Source organism: Camellia sinensis, chromosome 13, assembly GCF_055761805.1.
Source record: "Camellia sinensis isolate YWXY chromosome 13, ASM5576180v1, whole genome shotgun sequence".
Classification (NCBI taxonomy): Eukaryota; Viridiplantae; Streptophyta; class Magnoliopsida; order Ericales; family Theaceae; genus Camellia; species Camellia sinensis.
Window position 1 is genome coordinate 66,374,308 of NC_138973.1, and position 24,521 is coordinate 66,398,828.

The 24,521-nt window shown below is 39.8% G+C and overlaps 1 protein-coding gene across 8 annotated transcripts; it reads left to right on the forward strand.

Annotated features, from left to right (window-relative positions):
* Nucleotides 1–12,797: 12,797 nt before the first annotated feature.
* On the forward strand, nucleotides 12,798–23,323 carry LOC114274925 (uncharacterized). 8 transcript variants are annotated; one of them, XM_082902397.1, is made up of 13 exons: nucleotides 12,798–13,174; nucleotides 13,590–13,708; nucleotides 13,930–14,036; nucleotides 14,172–14,259; nucleotides 15,471–16,031; nucleotides 16,161–16,557; nucleotides 16,681–16,735; nucleotides 17,038–17,119; nucleotides 19,451–19,531; nucleotides 19,846–19,950; nucleotides 20,038–20,087; nucleotides 20,831–20,909; nucleotides 22,947–23,323. In XM_082902397.1, exons 1-13 carry the CDS (start codon nucleotides 13,036–13,038, stop codon nucleotides 23,028–23,030), a joined length of 1,947 nt encoding a protein of 648 aa, XP_082758523.1. In that variant the 5' UTR covers nucleotides 12,798–13,035; the 3' UTR covers nucleotides 23,031–23,323. The 8 variants fall into 8 exon arrangements, with proteins under 8 accessions (XP_082758523.1, XP_082758519.1, XP_082758524.1 ...); XM_082902398.1 differs by having other exon boundaries at nucleotides 12,818–13,174; nucleotides 19,846–19,938; XM_082902395.1 differs by having other exon boundaries at nucleotides 12,835–13,174; nucleotides 20,831–20,945.
* The last annotated feature ends 1,198 nt before the right edge of the window (nucleotides 23,324–24,521 follow it).

Sequence of the window (24,521 nt, forward strand, 5' to 3'; positions counted from 1 at the left end):
GATGCGATGCAATGCATAAAATGTGTAAATGTAAACACTTTTTCAGATAAAAAGTTCGTTTCATTTCATTATCTTTTTCAAGTACAAAGTTTTGGAAACAAAATCTGCCTGCGGCAGTACAAGGTAATCTATCTACCAACAAAAAGAAAAGTACAAGAAAGAAAGAAAAGATAGCAAAAATCTGCATCTATGTCAAGCACTCCAGGGGCCGTCAGTCCGTCCTAGTCCTCTTCCTGGACGAGGGTCCAGGAGCGTCATCAGCGTCGTCATCAGAGCCCGAACTAGAACCGTCTCCGGTCTCCTCCTCCGATGACCCTCCCTCCGCCTCTGACTCCTCGTCGTCGTCATCGTCCGGGACTGGAGCTCGCGAGCTACTCCCGACGTGAGTACGCCCTCCCCTGGTACGGGGAAATATCCGGCCCTCCTCATCTCTCCCCCGGGCAGGGACAGAAGGTCTAGCTGGAGCACCTCCCGCCATGGGAATCTGAAAAGGAGGCTGAAAAGTACATGAAAAGGAAATGCATCAGTATACTGTAGACAGTTTATCAGTGCAGAATGCAATGCAGAGTACAGTGTATGAATGCCGTGAGCAGTTTATCAATGCAGAATGCAGTGTATGAGTACAGTATGAGAATGCAGTGAGCAGTCTATCAGTGCAGAATGCAGTATATGAGTACAGCGTGTGGATGCCGTGAGCAGTTTATCAGTATAGGGTACGGTGCAGAATGTAGTGTATGCAGTGTTCAGATGCTGTGAGATCAGTGTATCACGTGTTGTGCCGTGCATCAGATTATGCGAACCAGTGTATGAATGGTTTGAGGCCAGTGTCAGAAGGACATACCGGTATGCTGTAGACGGCTAGGAGGTCAAAAGTCCGCTGGAGCATCCCCATCATCGAGGCATTCATCGCCAACGACTGACGGGTGTACTCAGAAGAGGCCTGCAAAATATCAGATGCATTAGTATTCTGTGGAATATCAAGTAAAATGAAATGAAATGACTGTACGAAGTGCAGTGATGCATACCGGAGGTAGGTCGGGGACGTCGATGAACTCGTGACCAGCTGGTGGAGGGGCGAAGGGGATCTGATAGGTCGACCCACCCTGCCCCTGGAAAGTCAGTACAGCAGGCAGGGCAGGCCAGCCAGCTCCTCGTCCTCCCCGCACTCCGCCCCTACCACGGACCCGGGCCCTCCTCGAAGATCCAGCCCCTGCTCCCGCTCCGGCCCCAGCCGCCGATGCTACAGGCCTGGCCCCCTCTGCTCGACGGCCGCTCAAAGGTCGCATCAGGTACGTCCGCACGTACTCCTGATAGTCGCCGGTGCCTCGGAAGCCGGCCTCCTCCCAGCCGATGGAGTAATCATCCAGCTGTTCAGGGGTCAGCCCCTCGGTCTCCCTCATCTCTGCAGGAGGGTGAGCCGGGACTATCTGCTCACGTAACCCCAGGGTCTGGCATAGAAAGCGCTCCCCCAGGTACCAAGCCCGACAGACCGGGCCCTCTAGCAAGATCCGGAAACGCGAGGTCTCCTCAGCACCAGGGAACCGACCCCGCATCGCCGACGGCAAGGAAGCCCATGGCCGCCATGTGATCTGAAAATGACAGACAGTTTGTTATCTACTGTTATTGAAACATGCAGTGGGAAAGCGAAGCTAAATAAACTGAAAGTAAAGCATACCTCGGCAGGGGTAATGGTATCGAAGTATCGGCGGAAGAAGCCGAAAGTCTCTCGTGGTCGCCTGGTGCATCTCCCGTCGAAGCGACTCGAGAACGGGACAGCCGGGGGAGGCTCCGTAACTGGCACAGGTGCAAGCCTAGGGAAGTAGGCGTAAACCCACAGCTGCAAAACAGATGTCAGTATGACTATCAGATAAAGCAGGATATACAGAATAAAGCAGAAATGGCAGAGCCGTGTGTTGTGCAGTGTATTGTTTGCAGTGTACAGTGTGAGCAGTGTACAGTCAGTGTAAAGCAGAATGTATGTGTGTGCCGTGTGTACAGTATACAGCAAGTATAAAGCAGACCGCAGTGTGTGCAGTGTACAGAGTACAGAAAGTACGAGACAGGAATGAAAAAGTGGAGAAGAAATGTACCTCCCAAGCTCGCCAGTAACCTCCGAGCAGCTGGCCGCTGCCACGAGAAGCCGAGCTCATATATCCGTACAGGGTGGCCAGAGCAACGCCGCCCCAATCGTAGTGCAAGATATCCCGGACGTCCACCAGTGCGCTGAGAAGGCAGAGAGGCACGGTGTTCGCCCGGTCGGCGAAGATGGTAGTCCCGAACAAGAACATGAGGAAGCCGCGAGCATACCTCTCCTCGTCCTCTGGGGTCATCTGCACCTCCTCCAAAGCGGGCTGGACCCGAAACTGTGTCTCGAACCAGGAGTACCGCACGAAGCCTGGACGAGCTAGTGGCGGGGCCTCCCCCAGTAAATAGACCTGAGCGGCGGTCCACTCTCCATGTCGGTGTCGAAGGGGATCGGATCACCCCCTACCCCGATGCCTGTGAGCATCGAGAAGTCATAAGGGGTCATCGTCATGTCCCCTGCAGCAGAGAAGTGGAAAGAATCGGTGGTGTCCCACCACCTCTCTGCCAAAGCAGCAAGGAGAGGCCTGCATGTGGAGAGCCTAGAGAGCCCTCGGCAGAAGGTGCCGAAGCCCGCTCGGTCCACGATGCGCTGGACCGCATCAGGGAGCTCATCATACCACTCCCGTGCACCAGTATTCCCATACCCGCGAATGGTATGGGAACCCTCCTGCAAACAGACAATGACAATTGCAAGACAACATTCAAAATGCAGTTGTGAAAAGACAAATATGGCATGTATGCAACTTTGTCAGATTCAGGCAAATACCGGGTGCCGGTGTGCTTACAGTGAAATACGTGTGCTGTGTCAGCGTGTTTAGGTGTTTCAGAACAGATGTGGCATGTATGCAAGTTTGACAACTTCAGACAAATACTGGGTGCCAATGTGTAGGCAGTGAAATACAGTGTGTGCCGTGTGTTTGGGTGATTCAGGGCTAGTGCAGTGTGTGTGCATGTTTCAGCCTCAAGCAGATATCAGTTGTATGTATGTTTACAGTCAACTACGGTCTACGGCATATCAGATTTCAGCAGTTAGAGAATACAACTAACTATGGCAGTTTTGTATCCTACATTGCAGAAAGTAAAGCAGAAAGAAGAAAAATTACCTCGGAAGTGCCAAATGAAAGGTGGGAGGTAGGCTCGCGTAGTAGTAGCTCAGGGGCCGCGTACCTCTCAAAGCTCCGGAACTGACGCAGGCCGTCTGGGGGCAGAACGTGGATCGCCGGCCGGTAGGTCGCCGGGTCGAACGGGCGCTCGCTCAGTGGTAAGAGCTCGACCCCGGGATCCATCTCGTGGTCCGGGGGAGTCACGCCACGTGGAATGTCGTCCGCCATGTAGAGAATGGTGTGAAAATGGCCGGAAAAGGAAAACCGAGCCGGAATGCGAAGAGTCAACTGAAAAGTCAACTCCCGAGAGGGTCAGAAATGGCCGGGAAGGCCGGAATGTGAAGAGGCACGGAAACGAAGAGCAGAGTGAGGGGAACGAACCCCGAAAAGGATAGAACGCCAAACGAGGCACCGAAACGAAAATGTGATCGGTGGAAAATGTCCGAAACGCGAAGAGGAACGCGAATCCGACGACGAAACGGGCGTAGAACGCGAAGAAATGGACGAAAAAGGAGGGGGAAAAGCTCTAGAGAGAGAGAGCAAAGGTTTTTGGCGGTGGAGAAGTGAGAAAATAGGGCATGAAGCCCTATTTTATAACACCCGAGGTGAAAAGACAAAACTGCCCCGCACCAGCAACTGTTTGCCGGTCGGCAATATTTTGTGCCGGCCGGCACTTTTTTGTGCCGATGGAATTATTTTTGTGCCGATGGCCAGCCGGTGGCCTCGTCTTTCGGCCGGTGGGGTTCCCACAGCCTTGTCTAGGCCATATGAGAAGTTCGTGGTCTTCATAGCTCAAGAAAGTGCAAGAAAGTGCATCTCCGACATTCAATCGGCCTCCGTTCTGACCGCGGGCCGTGTCTCCAGTGCGTGGCACTCGAATTCATGCAAGGTGTATCCTTTTTGTATCCTTTTGAATTCAAAAGTTACCCCATGTGTGTTGCACAAGTTCATCACACCACTTCGATGCATTACATCACGCTGTCGTGCGTCACACATTTGCATTGTTATTTTCATTACTTGCGTAGACCGCATGTCTTGATTGCGTAGACCGCATGTTGCGTAGACCGCATGTTTTGATTGCGTAGACCGCATGTTCAATTTTCATTACCTGCGTAGACCGCATGTTTTGATTGCGTAAACCGCATGTTTAATTTCATTACCTGCGTAGACCGCATGTTTTGTTGCGTAGACCGCATGTTTAATTTCATTACCTGCGTAGACCGCATGTTTAATTTCACTACCTGCGTAGACCGCATGTTTTGTTGCGTAGACCGCATGTCTTGATTGCGTAGACCACATGTTAAATTTCAATACCTGCGTAGACCGCATGTTTTGATTACGTAGACCGCATGTTCAATTTCAATACCTGCGTAGACCGCATGTTTTGATTGCGTAGACCACATGTTCAATTTCAATACCTGCGTAGACCGCATGTTTTGATTGCGTAGACCGCATGTTCAATTTCAATACCTGCGTAGACCGCATGTTTTGATGGCGTAGACCGCATGTTCAATTTTCATTACTTGCGTAGACCGCATGTTTTGATTGCGTAGACCGCATGTTCAATTCCAATACCTGCGTAGACCGCATGTTTTGATTGCGTAGACCGCATGTTCAATTTCAATACTTGCGTAGACCGCATGTTTTGATGGCGTAGACCGCATGTTTAATTTCATTACTTGCGTAGACCGCATGTTTTGATTGCGTAGACCGCATGTTGCGTAGACCGCATGATAATTCTTTCCTTGCGTAGACCGCATGTTTGTAATCATCTCATTACTTGCGTAGACCGCATGTTAATTCTTTATTTGCGTAGACCGCATCTCAATTCTTTATTTGCGTAGACCGCATGTTCAATTTCAATACCTGCGTAGACTGCATGTCTTGATTGCGTAGACCGCATTGTTATTTTCATTACCTGCGTAGACCGCATGTCTTGATTGCGTAGACCGCATGTTCAGTTTCATCACCTGCGTAGACCGCATGTTTCAACTGCGTAGACCGCATATTTGCTAAATATCATCACCTGCGTAGACCGCATGTTCATGATCAATTTTGTTGACTGCGTAGACCGCATGCTCCACTTACATGTTTGTATTTCCACAGCATTGTCATGCTCCCCACTTGCCTTGCGCTGTCACGCATTTCAAGTATGCTATTGTGCATGTTGCTAACAATATTGTACCTGTTAAGTTTGTTTTCTTTTCAGGCACGATATTGTATGTACGGTTCATTTGAAGCTGGTGCAACCAGACGAGCCGCACAGGTATTGTATCTCCCGAGTGAGACGTATTGAGAATTCCATAATTCTCTTACATCCTTTCTGCATTGTAGTGTAGTTTGGTATGCTAGCTTAAAATTGTCGCATGTTTGCTTCATTACAGCTTTCTTTGTATGATCATAAGTTATGTCCGGCTCTGTGCATTGTCTTGCATTTTGCCCTTGCCTCCGGGCGCATACCTTATTTGTCTTGTATGTTTGTCTGAGTCTTCGGCCTTGTCAAAAATGGGTCGTCTCTAGGCTTTGACATTCACTCCCGTCATTGTTATGACTTTCGAGTTCTGTCAAAGAGGGGCAACTGTAGACACCCCATTTTTGACCGTCCTCAAGACTTGGACGTCACCGTTTGAGCACTCGGTGATTATCCATGTTTGTGTTCGTTTGGAGTTCCCGGAGGCCTCGGCTCGCGCGCCTTGCCTCAGGATCCCCGAACTCGACCGTTTAGTGTCTGGTTTTGCACCAAACACTTGCATCTTGCCTTGGAAGGGCAAAATGGGGCTTGTAGACCATCCCCACCCATCACCGGCAGTGGCTAGATGCCACCGGCTGGTTCTTGCTGCCACCGGCAATATTGTTTGCCGGCCGGCACTCTTTGTTGCCGGTCAGCACTCTTTTGTGCCGGTCGGCACTCTTTTTGGCCAAGATGGCATTTTTTGCCGGCCGATTGCTGTTCATCTGCTTTTGCAGATATTTTCAGACAACTGTATTGCTTTTGCTCCCCTCCACACACGTGTATGGAGGGATCTCCCTCTTGCAAAGCTTGTCTTGTAAGCTTTACAAGAGGCATATAGAGAGGGTCTCTCTCTAAGGCAAAAAAGAGGAGCTTTTAGACATTTTTGAGGGAGAAAAATACAGACAAGGCTCTGGTTTTCTAGGGTTAGGATTAGATACACACATCTATCTCTCTTTCCCTCTCATTTTGTTCACTAGGTGTTTTGTGCCTTACTATTGCACACAAACACCTAGTGTTTCACCTTCCTCTTGGAGCTGAGGTTCCAAAGAGTGTGTTTTGAAGTTTTGGTGTTGGATTCAAGCTCAAGAAGGCCATTGGAGCACCATTGTTGAAGAGGACTACAAGGGTAAGAAACTAGTCCCTTTTTCCCCCATTTTTGCTTTGATTTTATACCTATCTTAGAGCTGTTTTTGTGATTATTGTATAACATAAAAAAGTTCTGTTTTTAGGCCCTCTTTATTGTTTATTAAGAGTGTTTTGTTGTTTGAGGGTTGTTGACCACCCTTAGGCCTCAAAAGGCCTCATTTTGAGCCATTTTGTGCTAGCTCCGGGATTTGGTGTTGAGGTCTCTTCACCACTGAAATCTTGAGGGATTTCAGTGGTGAAGATGATGCTTTGAAGTCCTAAGAAGGAGAGAGCCACCCCCTCTCCTTGTTGTCCTTGAAAAGGGCATATTTTGGCCTCTTAAGGAAGCCTATGCTTGAGTGTGTGTTGAGCATGTTTGGTTTGTTTTCATGCTTGTATATCCATAATATAACATGATTTCAAGTTGGTTTTGGAACTCCATGCATGCTTAGCATAGTTGCCATGTAATGCCTTGTTTATACCTTAACATGTCTTAGGTTGTTAGCCTTAGTTGGAGCATGTTTTAGGCTTGGTCTTGTGAAGATTTTGTGCTTATTTTGACCTGTTTTAGATCTGTCCATAAGTATTTGGGTTGATTTTGGCATGCTTGATATAGCTCCTTTGTATTTAGGCTTGTTGGCCTTGAGCATGTGCATGTGTAGCATAGCATCTTTGCATTGTTTTGGTGATTTGGGATCATTCTATATGCCATTTCAGTCCCATTTCCATGCTTGTTTGATTACCTTGCATGCCTCTTTAATGTCTCATAAGCTTGTCTAGCAATGCTTCATGTTTTGGTGCCTTTGCATGCCTTTGTTTTTTGAGCCATCTAGATGCCATCTAAGTGGTCTTTTGGGCCTTATGTTATGTGCTAAAAACCTGTTTTAGGTTGCCTAATGCATGTCATGTTTGTTGTGATAAAACATGCTTCAAAGCTTCATGACTTGCCTCAAGTACTTAGACCATGCTTGCATGCATTTGCTTGTCTTGTTTGATATGATTTGGCATCATTTTATGACATGATTTCAATGCTTATGTTGCATACTAATTGCTCTTGTTTATCCCTTTCAAGTGTGCTTGAGGGTTGTTTAAATTGTGCCTAAGTGTAGGCCTTCCATCATGTGTATGTGCGCATGTGTTTTGGCTTCCTGTTTTGGTCATTATGGCCACTGTTTTAGGCCTTATTAGAGTTGCCTAATTCATGTATAAGTCCATCTTGCCATCCATTTGCATTGCCATATGTATGCTTGTATGCTTGCATAAGTGCCTTGCCATGCCATGTTGCATCCTTAGCTTGTATGCCTAGGTTGCATTGCATCTTGCATGCATTCCTTGTCCCTCGACTTGGGTGATAGGGATTGGGAGTTTTGTTTGATTGGTTTGCATACATTTGAAATCAAAGTTGCATACTTGGTTCTTTGGGCCATCACGCATGGAAATGCGTGATTGGTGGTCCGAGAATCGAGGCACATGCCCCTTTGAGTCATTACAATGATAAGGGATATGGTTGATGCATACATGCCTTGAATTGTGCTGCCATGCCTTGTTTTGCCCTCTGTTGCTGTGAGTTGCAGGTCCAGCAGACTTTCTTTGCCGACCGGCAGTGTAAGGTGCCGGCCGGCAACCTTTTCTCTGCCGACAGATTCAATTTTGTGCCGATGGCCATACCACACTGCCGGTGGCAATTTCAACCAGCCGGTGGTACTCCCCAGTGCCTAGGGATGCAACCCTGAGGCTTTGACAGCCTCCAGAGGAGCAGAGGAAAGAAAACAGAGGCAGCTTGCGCATGGCGGCGCGCTTCCCAAGGCGTTTTCCTGTTTTAATTAATTTATTTAATTTGTTAATTAAATTAGTTAATTTGTAATATTAATTAGCTTGCGTAGTTAATTAATTTGTAATATTTATTCGGTCCCTCCGAGCGAGGGCAAGTCTGTAATAAGTGTGTGTGGGTGGTGTGTATGTCTTCCAACCTCACTTCTTTCTTCCTTTTTACTTACCCGCTTTAATGGTTAGTATTAGGGCACGTTTAATTTAGCATACCTCATGCTATGCATGTGTGCATCCATGGATTTGTATTGCATGCATTAGGCTTGGTACATCACGCTAATTGCATCAATACTTCAAATCAAAAATTGAATATGTGATAATTGTGCATTTTCACATGACATGTCTAGGATTAGCCGAGCCTATCTTAGCAACATTTTGTATGCGACGCATTAGGCACTTAACATGGACTTGGATCATGCATGTTTGCTAACAAGTTCTTTGTTTTGGCACGGAGTACTATGTAAGTATTTCCGCTTTAGCATATCACATGAGTGTGAATATTGCCATGACAACATGCTTAACATGTGGCTAGATGCTTATGTGTTAAACTGTTTTGAATGCCTGTGGGTGAAGGTTGGATTGTTTGAGTTGGAAAAACTCGTTGGAATCCGTATTTTAGCCTACTTGCGAGTAGCAAATTCCAAAGCATTTTCAAACCGAACGGATATGCAATGTTTATTCCCAAATTAGGCAATCTAGTCTATACTTGTTTGCTGCGCGCATAACATAGTAATTCTAGGCTAATAATTGGTTTAAGAACACGTAAAGTTTTCAAAAACGGATATCACGGTTAGTAGAGGCCGGTCTTCGTACCGGGCGAAAGGGGGTGCTCATAGCTGACCTTCCCCGATCGTACCCAAGCTCCTGAGCCGAGACAACTCCGGTGATGACGGACATGTGGCCTTCGGCATCGAGTCAGGGTTTCCTAAATTCTCCCCATTTTAAAAATATTTAGGTGGCGACTCTGTATCTGGCAAAGCAGTCCATGTTTGGCACTACTTTTTCAAAAATCTGTTTCTCAAAACGATTTGCCAGATTTGGACTCTTTGGTTCAGATTAAGAACCGTGACAAAAATCGAGAGTCCGAACTGTAGCAATGAGGCCCTCCGCGGGCGCGTCTACAGGCGCCCATATGGCATGACCCTTTGAACTTTTGAACCTGAACCTTTTGAACCTTATCCATGTAAGTTTGAATTTTAATTCAAAACTTATTTGGATAACCATTCAGGATATCTATATCTATCATATCAATAGATATGGATAGATGGATAGATAGATATTGGTGGTTATATATCTTATTATATATTTTAGATAATATATTGGTATATCAGATACGTTATGGGGTTTTTACCCATAACCTTTTTTCCCAGATTCTCTCTCATTAAACAACGATCCAGCCATTTTGCACTGTGATTTGCGTGGGTGATATTTATTTTGTAATATCACTCCACTGCTGGGTTGGTTGTTCAAGATTCTGGAAGCACGTGATTTACCCACGAGATCCTTCACTTCAGACTCTGCTTAAAGGTATGGCTTTGAAATTAATCATCCGCTGCGTTATAATACTTTATGATTTACAGTTTCATATCATAATAGTCACCATGGTTCAATCAGAGTTGTGTCTATTGATGTTTAAATTCAAACCATTAACTAACTAATAGATAGTTTCAACATTCTTGCGGGAAGGTTCTTCAGAACTTTAAGAGAGAGAAGATTGAGTGAAGTGAGTCACACCACATTATAGTGTGGTCACTCTTTATTCCATCAAGTAGATCCACTTGTGAGACTCTCTCCTAATTCACTAGATAGAGCCTCCTTACCAGAAAAAAACTAATCAAAAACTAGAAGATGGATCAGAAACAACACAGCTATTCAAATCACTACTTGGGCCCCATGGCATTGTTTAGCACTGCTTTGGTAAAGTGTTGTTCTTGATTGGGTCTTCATCCATAACATTTAAGGCCTCGTTTGGGGAGTAGCTATTTTAGTAAAAAAGCCAAAAAGTCACTATAAGTTGTCACATCACTCTCTCTACTTTTCTGCACATTTTTGTAAAAAGCCAAAAATTGCCAAAAATTTACTAAAATAGCTTGTTTCCAAATGAGGCCTAAATCTCCATTCTTAAGAGTTTGCGCAATAATTTCCCAATCAAAGATGAATTATCACAAAGAGTACCTTTGATTAAAGCTATTTCAAGAGGGTCCAAACCAGAAAACAAGTCGAGTGGCGACGACATCTCATTTTGTCTTGATTTAAATTTGTGTCCATTGCATTACCTTTACCTTTCTTTTCCTTAGAGAATCACCTAATAGCTGACGTAGAGTTGAGAAGGAAGCCCTTTTTCAACATTAGTAACACTCTAAAATCACCAAGAACAAATTAGGAAAAGCAAAGTAGAAGCATAGAAACCACAAAACCACATCCACAACAGTAAAAGACAAACAATGTAGTTTCAAGATCAAGCACAAAAAGACCATAGAAAATAAGACCTCTAGCAACTAAACAAAAGAACAAGTGCTAAATATAGAAAACAACCCAAAAATCCATAAGAGAGAAGTCTATAAAAAGCTAATAGAGTATAAAATTGTTGGGATCGGGATCGGGATCGGGCTTATAAGAAAAGGAATTGCACAAAAAGATTGGGAAATGAGAGAGGAAGATCGGGTTACCGACGGACATAAAACCGAAAGTGGTTCAAAACACAACCGATTAATAAATCTTACCTCAACGACATCCATCTCCCCCTGCAAAAGACGAGAAGATCGGGCTTGTTAGATCAGGGGATTCAAGGTCTCCCCAAAGAGATTACTGGAAATCACACCCTTTTTAGTACAAGTTTGTAAGACCCACGATATATAATGTAAGATAATTTTATATCTGGTCGATATGTAATACTATGTAAATGATATTATATATCCCACTAATATGGGGATATAATATCTATCACTTTTATATCCAGAGTCTTGTAGTATAACTAAACAATAAATTATGATAATTAAGAAAAATATTTAGGTCCTATCATATATAAAATCTGATTTGTACAAAGATAATTTTCTCATGTAAATGTAAAGTTAGCAGAACTCTAACTTTCAAACCTTCAACAAGTAAACAATATCTACAAAGACAAAGACTATGAACTTATTTAACAACCTTATTGTTGGAAAAGACCCTCTAATGCCGAAGTGAGAATTATGGTAAAAAAATAGAGAGAAGAATGAAGATAATTAGAAATACGTATGTATATAAAGAATCAAATCCTTTTTCTTCCACCATTGGGGATGGTGGTGGCGTGGAAAGGCGCTAGCCTTCCACACAAATGAGCAGGGCTCGATTCTTGGGGAAACACGAATAGTGACCTATTTATTTGGTGAATCTGATAGTGTTATACTTTGCTCGTGACTCTATCTTTTGTGCTGGGGGTTAGTGCATTCCCCGCTTATTCCAATGGTGGCTCTCTTCCTTTGGATTGGGGTAAATCTGGCCTATACACTGCTTATGACTTTGCCTCTTGTGCTGGGGGTTAGTGCATTCCTAGCTTATTCCACTGGTAGGTAATCCTTTGGATTAGAGTAAATTTGGCCTATACACCGAAACTTAGGGATTGTACTGATGTCACCAAAGAGCACCCTTTTTCTAATTATAAAAAAAAAAATCCTTTTTCTCACACTTTACTTCCCCTGCCAAGAGTCGGATTTATTTGAGCCCAACCTAGCTTAGTCTAGTCGATCATGGTCAATTATAGGAGTGTAAAAATGGTCCGCAGCCTACTTGAAGTCTACTCGCAGCTTGACTAGGCCCGACTTCGAGCCTAGCACGGGACCCTGCCTTGGGCTTAGCCCATGTGTTTTGAGTCCAGCCTGACCTATGACTAGGCCCGACTTCGAGCCTCGCATGGGGCCCTAGCCTAGGCTTAGCCCATGTGTTTCGAGTCCAGCTTGACCTATGAGCCTAGCCCTCTCAAAGCCCACTTAGAGCCTGGCCCTCTCAAAGCCCACTCAAAGCCTGGCCTGAGGCCGGGCCTGTCCCACCCACTCGAGGCCTAATGTTATTTTTTGTGGGAAAGAATAAAATTTTAGTAGAAAAAAGTAAAAAAATATAAAAAAAATGTTTAGGCTCATGCAGGCCCAACGACCCGACCAAGGCCCGAATACTCTATGAGATTGGGCCTAATTTTGTAGCCGGTTTGACCTAGTCCAAATTTTAGTGAGTGCTTGCGCAATCCGACATAAGCCGGGCTGAGCCCGAGTTACATCCCTGGTCAACTATATATCAACTCTCATTTTGCCTAAGATTTGTTAAAGAGAAGAATTTGTATTTTTGTTTGTATCTCAAAAAAAAAAATAAAATAAATAAAATAAAATAAAAAAAAAAAAAAAAATGAAATGAGATAAAAAAAATCAATTATAATTTTGATTTTAATTTTTGGACGCAAATTTTATTGCAAGAAGCTGGGAGATGTATAGATACATCAACAATACGTTCACGTGTTGTACCGGAAAAAAGCAGTAAAAGGACCGTAGAAGAGGCTGTCTTGCGCCATCAAACTTCTCCCTCTTTCTCTCTCTCTAAAACTTTTCTCGTCATTCGTCTGTAATTCTCTCTCTGCCTATACACACACATATACATATATCCTTTCGCTACATCGAAGAAGAAGGTCCACCTATGGCTTCTCCCTCCGAAGAGCGACGAGACGAACCAGCGAAGGAAATGGAACACAAGACCAAGGCCGTACAGTTCTTGGGACGCACCACTCCTATCATCCTTCAGAACGACAATGGTCCCTGCCCTCTCCTCGCTATCTGTAAACCTCTTTCTCTCTCCTAGGGTTTTGTGTTTTTGTAAGCATTCCATGTATTCTTTTGGCTTCTAATCAAGAAATGATCATTTTAAAGTTTGAATCTTATCATGTACGATTCAGAATTCAATTTGAAAGATTATGCCTCATAGTGATGAATTGTGTGAAATTGAAATTAATTCTAGGTCTTTGTTGTTCTTGATTTTGGGAATTAGAGTTAATGCTTTAGTGATAAAAAGGTTTGTTAATCAAAAGATTTGCTTTTTAATGTAGTTTAATGTTTTCCTTGATTCAAATTTTGAGAAAGTATGCTATTCTGATTTATTTATTTATTTATTATTATTTATATTTATTGTGATTTCGTGTTCAAAATTAGAGTTTGAGCTATGCTTTGATTACCAACATGTTCTGTGTTTGATAGGTAATGTTCTTCTGTTAAAGAACAACTTGAATTTGAGTCCAGACATTGCAGAAGTATCACAGGAGAAATTGCTCTCACTTGTTGCGGAGCGGTTAATTGATTCAAACAGTAATGTCGATGTAATTCTCTGTTTGTTTGGTGAATGTTATAGCGATGTTTGGTTCTTAGGATGAGAGGACAGAAAAGCAAATGGTAGAAGTTGATAAAAGTGGCTTCATTTCTTGGTTGTTTATAATACTCTTTTTTCTGTTCTCGCATATCTACTGAGAACCATACAGAAGGAAAATGCCTTTTCTTTGTTGTTTTGTATTAAATTTGACCCTTTTTAATTGGGGTACAGAACAAAGATGCAGGGTATGTTGAAAATCAACAACAGAACATTGCTGATGCAATTGATTTGCTTCCTCGGCTTGCGACAGGAATTGATGTAAATATAAAATTTAGGAGGTAAAATTTCTATATTTTTGCCCGTGGTGACCATTTATCATCATCCACTTCACATTTCAGGAGTATTCTTGATGTGGTGCTTAGCATTGTTTACTTGTCTTAATGTTGACCACTACACGTGCACAATTATTGCAGAATTGATGATTTTGAGTTTACTCGTGAGTGTGCAATATTTGATCTTTTGGACATTCCACTGTATCATGGTTGGATAGTTGATCCCCAGGTATGTTCTTTTTAGGCTTCAAACCTCACCATTGTAAACGATTTGTGTTCAATTCGGAATTGTTTCATGTTTATATTAGGAGAATTGTGTTCCAATGTGTCACACTCTATATCCAGCCCTGTGTTACACGGACTCTTCTAAATTTGTGAAGTATCCATGTTGGACACTTGACACATGGGTTGGGGTATGAAATGTGTCTATCATGTCTAGTTGGAGACATGCACCTATCAAATATTTTTTTCTTTCGATATAACCAAACAAATATGTTTAAGTAGTAGTGTTTACTATTGAGCTATGAAAAATATTCCCATTCTATACATAAAAAAGCTCTACGTTAATTTGTAAACAGGAACACCATTTTACCCTAAACAAATGAAAGAAATGTTGTAGAAATATGAAAGTTAGCCATGTCCTGGAGTCTTCAGGCATGAGTATGAGGTTTATCTGACGCTAACACATCTACACCCGGCACTTGTACTTGAATCCAAGTAACATAGATTTAACCTCGTGCCTTTTACATCCTTACCCTTAGGGCGGAGAAGTGTGGAATCCTGTTTTTCATTGAATGCTTTGGATGAATGAGATCATCCAATGTCCCGCCCTTCCTGCAGTGGGGCGATTAATTTCCTTGCTACCCTGTCTTTCACTATTTGAAATTTTCGTGAACCAAAACCAAGGTGAAGCCAGACAGGAACTTCTTTAGAGAAAACATAAACTGCATGAAGCAGCAGAACTTTAAACTAAGATTTCAATACTTGTCCAGTTGTGCTCCCTTATTAACTCTGCCATTAGTTTCTGGATTTTTACTTCTTACATCTTATTGGCGTTTTCTTCGGTCCCAAGTTAATTTAAATTCTTTTGACTCTATACTTTTTACAAGAATTGTAGAGAGAGAACATATTTCTTATTTATTTTGTTACTTGCATTATGGTGTGTTCCATTTATGTATGTCAATTTTTTTCTTTTTAATTGCCTTTAAAGTTTTCAAACATGTTTCATACATTGAACATCGTTAGTTTGATGTTGGATAAAATAAGCAGGTGGCAGGTATTGGTGGAGTAGATTTGTGTATTCTTATCCCTGGCTTTTTGATGATCAATAATCTTCTTTTTGAGAGCCACTAAAACTTTATATTTTGATTAGCTCCTTGAGCATGGTCAAGGCAACTTACTTTGGTTTGATGATCCCACCTCTTTGTTTGTGTATGCCAGGATTATGATACTGCAAATGCAATTGGAACAAAGTCCTATAATACTCTCATGGAGGAGCTTGTTGCCCTTGAAACAAGAAATATGGAGGGTGAACAAAAAAAGAATTCTGAAGAAGATTCTATTGATTTTGCTGCTGCAACAACTGCTACTCTAGGAGTTCCTTCTCCTTGCCTTTCAAGAGGTATATCTTTTGATGATTCTCTACTTGCTGTCGCTGATCATCATAAAGTAAGGAAAGGAGATATGGAGGAAGAAGAGGAGTTGTTGAGAGCCTTGAAAATGTCAGAGGACGAATTGCCTACTTCGGTGAATGATTCACCTCCAGTGAATACTAGTGGGCAAAACATGTCTTTCAGTTCAAATGAAAGTGCATTTCTCAAGAATTCTGAACCTGTAGTTCCTGTAGAAACATTAGAAGGGTATAGTGAGGCTGAAAACCAAAAGTCTTTTCTGCTTGATTTATCCTTATCCCATGATTGCAGTGCCTTGAGCAATTCGAGTAATGAGGTGATAACTCATGAAGCAGTTCCAAGGGAAGCTGGTTGTGCAAAAAATGATCAAGTAAGTGACATTGATCAATCAACTTCTGATGAATCTGGAAAATGTGTAAAATCTAAAGATATAGTTGAAAAAAGCAGTGTTGATGTTTTGGTCCAGAATGAGATTGCACCTTCTGACTCTTTTGGACAGGATACTTCATCTGCTTGTGAAAACCATATGCTTGAATCTGGAGGAGATGAAGAAAGTCAGAAGCAATCCACTTCCACATCTGATATGCATGTGCCAGAAGATAATAAACATGGTTGTGACACAGCAGAACTTTCTAGTTTATCTGCACCAGGTGCAGATTTAGATTCATCCAGCGGCAGAAGGCAACATACAGATGTTCCTGATGCTTTTACTTCAAGTGCTGAAGGCAGTGAGCCCATTTATGAAGGGGAGGAATGCATATTGGAATCAAGAACCACAATTTATGAAGACCGAGAACCTATGTATGAAGGCGAGGTGGTTCTTGCAGAACAAGTGGACAAAGGTACTGGAGATGCCTATGATGCAAGGTCCAAGGATGAAATTTCTCCAAGACAAGGTAGCAAATGCTCTGTATCAAACAAGTAGATATCTTAGTTTCTGTAGCGCATTTCAACGTGTTTGTTGGTGCTAATGAATTCATGCAAAATGGTTTGCTTACTATCTGCTCTCTTCTGTATAGGGGAACTGATCAGGGATTTTTTGAAGAACAATGCTAGTCAGTTGACCATCCATGGGTACGCTAGATTTTTGTTTAGCTGTAGATTTTCTCACATATTTGTTTAGTGTCATTATTGTTCTGCAGGTAAGGAGGTTTTTCAGTTTAGGATAATTCTATTCATACAAAAAAATTATAGAAAAAATACCACAAGAATGATATGGCAATTCCATTGCTGTAAATAAAATCCATCTTTATGGATGTTCTGTTTTGAAGTGAAAATTCTGCATTATGCCACGTCATTCTGTATAGAAATTCTGTATGAGTATTTTGTTTGTGTATCATTACTCTCATTATAGTAATTTTTTGTATTTCTTACAGCCTATTTTCCTTACAAGATGGTCTGAAAGAACGTGAGCTTTGTGTCTTTTTCCGCAATAATCACTTCAACACCATGTTTAAGGTTAGTGGGAATCATATCTTTCTGTTACTGTAAATTAATGATTAACTGAGACCAGTGTGAGGTGGCAACAATACTATTAGCTGATGAGCAATGGAAGCCAATAAAGAGGTTATTTGGTTGTGTTACATGTTTTCTAGAAAACAGGATATGTGTTTTTGTTTTTCTTTCTTCCAAGAGAATTTAATATGGAATGGGCTTCAATTTAATGTTAATGCACATGTTTTTACTTGTTACCAAAAAAGTGAAACAAACACAATCCAAGCAGGCCCTAAAGCATTATTATATTGTTCCCTAAAGCATCATCTGTGTTACATGGACTCGCCGGTTTAGGGCAGAGTACCCGTGTCGACACGACGCGACACGGGTGCGGGTGTGAGATATGTGTCGGATTCGGCATGATTTCCTCGGACACGGCTGACATGAGAGGAGAGGAGAAAGAAGAAGGGTAGAGAAACTTACAGTCGACCAATGGTCGCCGGAGGTCGCAAGCCTTTTCGCCGGAGGTCGCAAGCCTTTGTAGTTGGATTGGAGGTCGCAAGCCTCTGCTCCGTCATCGCACGCCTTTCGCCGGAGGTTGCAAGCCTTTCGCCGGAGAACTGATAGATGAGAAAAGGAGCTGAGAGAGACATGGTAGAGAGAGATGAGAATGAGACTTCATTCTTTTTTTCTTTTATCTCTGTAAGAGAAGTTTTCAAATGTGAGATGAAGATTGTAAATAGAGTCTCCAGAGATATGGTCCAGCATCACATGGCTCGAGATAGCTGGACTGGGACAGTGTGTATAAATTACAATTATAATAAGAGGGAATGGATGTATACATAATATATATATATATATATATATGTTATAGTTAGTCATAATTAAAAATTAGATAGAGTTATGTTAGAAATTTTAAATAATTTATTAAATTTTTTATTAAAATTCTTATATGAATATAGGATCTATACAAGTGAATTTGTGTGGTGTGAATTTGTGTGGGTCTCACACTTATGTACATGAGAATTTTGATAGAAAATTTAATAAATTATCTAGAGTTTATAACATTTTTCAATTATATATTTTTTTATATATATTTAAAAGATGATTAGTCAATAATTAAATATTTTTTAATTATTAACCAATCATCTTCCTCACATATCACTAAATTTAGAAAATAAATCAATTTTTTTATTTTTTTATTAAATCTTTTATTTTTTATTTCTATGATATTTTTTACCTACAAAATAAGATAATGTGAATAAAAAATAAAATATTAATTAAAAAATTCTATTCATGCATAAAATTATATATATAAATTTTGTGATAATATCATTATTATAAATAAATGCATCTTCAATAGGTTTTTATTTTTAAGTGAATGGGACACTTGCTAAGGAATAATAAGGATAAAAAAATATGTTAATTCTGAAAAAATTATTATTAAATTTAATATATATTTTTAATTTAATTCACTTTTTATATTTTTGAAACTATATTTTTTTTACACTTTCTCAATATTAACAAGTGCCATGGGAACAATAATATTTATCGAATAAAATTATGCATAAAATTTTTATTTATAGCACTAATCTATTAAGTATTTTTTAATATATTTTATTTTTTAATTTTATATTGTGATTTTTTTAAAAGAAAAAAAGAAAGATTTTATTTAAAAAGAGTTATGTTAAGGATCCCAAATATTCTACAAAACTTCTTATATGGGTGTAGGACTCACACACATGTAAATTTGTGTGAATCACACCCCATATGAAAGGTTTGGTAAAATATTTAATAAAATATTTGAGATACATAACATTTCTCATTTAAAAATAATGGTCTTATGAGCTCTGCACATGACTCGAGATAATTGGGAAGTGTGTATGATGGTATACAGGTAATGTGTGCACATTTTATTTTTTGATATTTTCTTTATTTTGTGTCTTCTATAATATAATTAATTCAATGTAGCATTATTATATTTATATAGAAAATAAATACAAAAATATTTTTTATTTAGGGTTGATTTAAGAATATCAAAAATCAGTCAAAAAGTTAAAAATAAAATCAAAAAATTAAACTAAAAAATCATGATGCATAGATTATGTAGTTAGTTAGTACAATATAAAAATTCTACTAATATTTTATGTGCCGTGTCCCCGTATCCGTATCTACTTTTTGGACACTTTTTAGCCGAGTCCCCGTATCCTTATTTTCACGAATAGGCGAATCTGACACCTAAACACATACCCGTATCCGACACCCGCACCCGCGTCCGTGTAACTTAGAGCATCATTATGTTGTTTCCTTCAACATTACTTTTTAGGATATTACCTTGTGTTATCCTTTTTGCAGTATGATGGTGAATTGTATATCTTGGCTACTGACCAAGGTTACATAAATCAGCCTGATTTGGTGTGGGAAAAGCTAAATGAGGTAAGATCCTTTTGACTGACCCTTCTTATGAGCAGCCTGCTGATAGCTTATTTCTTAGCTTTTTTATATGATCAATTGAAATATAATACTAATGTCTTTGCTAAACATCCTGGGAAAAATTTTGATACTTCCAAGTTTTGCTGCAAAAACCGTTCAGAGTATTATGATCCATTTTTGTATTTCTGAACTCTCCAAGTACTTACTAAATTCATTAACTGTAGTTGAGAAACCTTGTGGTAAGATGATAATATTATTTTTTGTATGCTTATAATTCTGCCAGCTTGAAATTCAGTTTGTTTCTTGATTTTTTTCAGGTCAATGGAGATACATTGTTCATGACTTGTAATTTTAAGGAATTCAAGGTGGAAAACCATGCCAACAATACATGGGATGAACAAAATGCAATGGTCAATACTGCTGTGTGTAGCTCTTCTTTTATACCATTTTTTGAAATTTGTCATTGTCACTCATGCTTTGGGGAACTAATTCTAGTTTATGTGCTTCAGGAATATCTTGCCAGTATGGACAATTCAGCAGATGTCAATTCAAGTTTCAAGTAATTGTTCTAATTATTTCTTGCTTATGCATTGATTAATAGATTTGTAGTACAATAAGGGGACATGGTAGACCCCTTCTGATGGGATAATGTCGTTTTTTTTTGTGTTGTTGGATCCTTTCAGTTGGTATTATCAGTCAAATTATTATTTTTCTTTATTTTTAATTGCTTTTCTTTTGGTTTTGTTAGTCTACTCTATTGCACTTGCTTGAATACCCTTTTTAAAATTTTTTTTGCTTGGTTCAACTAATTTATGAAAACTTTGGATGAAATTTTTGGCATTTTTCTTGTCATCAGTTGTTACCTGTTTAATGTTGGAACAAGATGCTAAATTTTTTATATTAATTTGGAGTTTAAACTTCTAGTTTCCTTTTCATTGGAAACTTCCTGTTCAAACCTGTTATTAAGTCAAGTTTATTTTTGTATTTCTTGGATTGCTAAGGGTTCGTTTGGGAAGTTGGTTGGTTTTTGGCTTTTTAGGCTATTTTAGCCTGGGGCTAAAAAGCCTGGTTTGGGAAGAGCGTTTGGCTTTTTTGACTTTTTTGTGAGAGAAAGAATGTAATGATTATGGGTTGGATGTAATGGTTTGTCTTATTGGGCTAAAAAGCCTATTTTATTTTTTGTGACTATTTTAGCCAAAAAAGCCTCAAAACCAACTACCCAAATGGAGGCTAAATGATTCTACATGTTAACCTTATTTAGTTGTGACTCATTATTCTGTTCGCTTTTCTTTTTCTTGACAGTTCTGATCTGCAATTGGCAATGGCTCTTCAACAACAGGAGTTTGAACAACAGCCACAGCGTAATGTGGAGCAACCAACTGTAAGTAGCAGTTCAAGGCTGGTCACAGGACCCCAGGTCAAATTTTAATTTTCTACTCGTTTAATTTTCAGCCTTTGAAACTATTTAAGAACTTATAAAAACATTTTTCCAGCTTCCTTTTAGAAATCTCAGTTGATATTGGACAAAGATAATGTTTAAGAGTAGATTGGTTGGTTTAATCATGTGGCATAGTTGAGGATGAAGATTTGATAAAGGTCTTGTGTTAAGGTGGCCATAGCATACACCTGTTTTTGCTGAGGTTAAGCTTTCATCTAGCTTAGAAAACTTATTGCTAAAAGTAAATTGAAAATGTAGGCTGTAATAAGGTTCTGAGGTTTGTCCTGGAGCAAAGATTGAGAACTCATTTTAGTGGAAAATAATGACAACTATCATGTATCCAGAATGAAAAGGACACAACATTAGTGTCATAAAACACCCACAAAATTTTCAGCAAAGTTGCATTTCTTTTTTGGGCTTTGGGTAACAGGTCAGCCTTGAAGTTCTTAAATTAGAAACTCCATGTTGTGTGTCGGACTCATGTCCCCTCCGTCTGTGTCTGACACTGCTATGGCACCAAATTTAAAGTGTCGGTGGTTCATGGGCAGGATTTATTGGGTTGTGGGAGGTAATTTATCCATGTAGTTTGTTACTTCCAATTATATTTTATTGTAGATTTCATCTCTCTTAAAATGTCTGGATGTAGCTTTGAGTGGGTGAATCATTTGAGTCGTGTGTTTTACGATTTTAGCAAAAAATGCTTATATATATATACATTTCATCCTTTTCCAGGTTTATTTGTAATTAGAACCTTGGATGTTACTGACTAATGATATGAAGAAACTATTTTCTTCCAATGCTTGACTTGTGAAATCTGAATGTGGAGGCACTGATGGTTGTTGATTGTAAGAAGTAGTCTAATAACTAATATTGATTGCACACTAAATTGTTCAGGAAAATGTTTGTATTTTTGTATTATCTTTGATTTTGTGGTTAGTTGTCAAGTATTGATTTTGGTTTAAAGCCTGAATTATAAATGGAGTGGAATCATTGTATTTTCTAGGGGGTTGTTCGGACTTTACCTTGGTTAGAAAACAGGTTTCTCCAAGTTTTGTGCAGTTGGGTGTCTGGGTGGGATCAAAATTTGTTTTCTTTTTTAGATTTTATAGATGTTGTGATTGGCTAGCTGTGTCCTATTCTTGGTTATTCTGTTTTTGTATTCTTTAATATCTTCTTGATGCTTTCGGTTTAATAAATTTTATTTATCAAAAAAGAAAAGAAAAGAAAAAAGGGATATATGGTACTAGTGATTGATACAGCTTGATGTCTATGGTTAATATTAACATTGAAGTAGTTTTTATTTATTTTTTTATTTATTTTATTTTAATCGAAACGTTGAATTAGTTGAGTTGAGGCCTTTTGGGGTTTGAAAGTTGCAAAGGAGAAATATTATGGTAAACCATTGTTATGATGGATATACTTGATGGTGTGGTCATTCAAATTAAGTTAGTGTGCCAAAATTTTTTGTTTTTTACTTTGGAGGTAGAGATGTCTGTGGCACTGTATTAAACTGCATTTGTACTTTCCCTTTACTAACTTCTCTAGCATTTTATTGCTGGGAATTAGAAGAGGAGACAATTGGTGTGATTTCTTGGGATGGTGGCTTTTCTATCAATTTTGTGCTGAAACTGTTATGCTGTGTTTGGTTGAGGGATTTGAGGAGGGATTTAGAAAGGAAAATGAAAAAAGAAGGCGAAATGTGAATAAAACATGTCTATATTTCATCTAGTTTCACACACCATTTCTCTTTCATTTTCCAAATCCCTCCCTAAATCCCTCAACCAAACACAGGATTAGGGAGAGAAACAAAGTAATTTGATTCCAATTTGACCGAACCCAACTAGTGGAAACTACACCAACACTCAAAGATGAGTCCAAAACAAATTAAAGCATTTTGCATTTGTATTTTCTATATTTGGATTAGTCTCGTGTAAGTGGGAAGCAAAATGTACTTTAACAAGTCAATGGAACTTTGTGCAGGTGTCAAGGAACAGTGACAAGAGCTCATCTTTGTCTCCCAAGCAGGAAGCAAAATCATCTAAAGATAAGTGTATTGTAATGTAAAATTTGTAAGCCAGGCATCATCGGATCGTGGAAGGGTTGTACTGTAAATGGTGTTGTGGCTGTGTCTTCGTCCCTGGCCTGACCTATATTCTCGTTACATGTGATTTTAGATCAGGTTTTTAGCTGTAAATGAAGTGTATGTTTTTGCATTGCTAGGCCCCGCAATGTTAGGGTTGTTTTTTCGGATGGAAATAATAGCAGATTTTAGATGTGTGTTATCATGTCCAGTAATGTTACAAAAACATACTTTACTGGCACTTTAAAGGAATGCCACAAACACTGCATTCTGTGCATTTTTTGTTTCTTGAAAAGTAGTGTGTTTATTTGGTTTTTATATCATGTCTTGCAATATTTAATAGCAAGCATGTACTAACACTCGTTCAGCTAGTATAATATGTTTCCTATTGGTGAGGCAGTTATAAAACAGCATGCTCTTTGGACAACATTTTTTTTTGGGCAAAATTTATTTTATCCTCTAGTTTAGCCCTTGTGCACTTCACCTCCTGTTTTTTAAAAATAGCCAAATGTAATTTTGGACTAAAGAGTAATAGTAACACCATTAACAAAAAGAGTGATTTTATTTACACTATTAGCTTATTTTTTTATACCCTTCATATGAGACCCTTCACATGAGACGTCTGTTTTATTTTTTTTATTTTTTTATCTGGTGTACTTTTAAGGACAAAAGACTAAAATTAAATATATTTTATTATCTCTTTATACCTATTGCTTTTCTATCCCTACTGTTCTTCTTTCCTTCTCAGTTTTTCTTTTCCGTTCCATATCTTTTTTCAAAAAGTAAGAATTATAGTGTTTTAATCATAGAAGAAATCAATGGATGAAGAAACGGTGATAAAATATCATAAAAAAAATTGAAATAATGAGTTTTTTTTATTTGTTTAGTAGGTTTTCATTTTATTTTCTGAGAGAATTCTTTGACTTTTGCTCAGTGTATCAAAATTGAACAAAATAAAATAGTCTAGAATTACATTGCTGAACAAAAAATATATGTCTGGTAACCTATTATCAAACTGTAGATGGTAAAAAATTGAACTCCAAACTAAGTATGGACTCAAGTACTAAGATCGCCCTGAGAAGGTGACTAAGGGTAAGAAAGGAGTGTGGGCCAAAGTCTAAGGGAAGTGGGCCGACGCAGGTCCGACCCACCAAGGGTCCAGATGGACTCAGCGAGAAAAAATGCCCAAATCAAGTTGCAGAGGCAACACCTATAGCGGTGAAGTTGTCGAGGGGACATGTACAGCGGCAGAGTTGCTGAGACACTTTGTCTCAGCGCTGCCATTCTTATTAACTTCGGTTTCGCCGCCACTAGAAGTTGCCGAGGGAACTTGTGTAGCGGCAGAGTTGCTGAGGCACTTTGTCTCAGTGCCGCCATTCCTATTAACTTCGGTTTCGCCGCCACTGGAAGTTGCCAAGGGAACATGTGCAACGGCAGAGTTGCCGAAGTACTTTGTCTCAGTGCCGCCAGTCCAA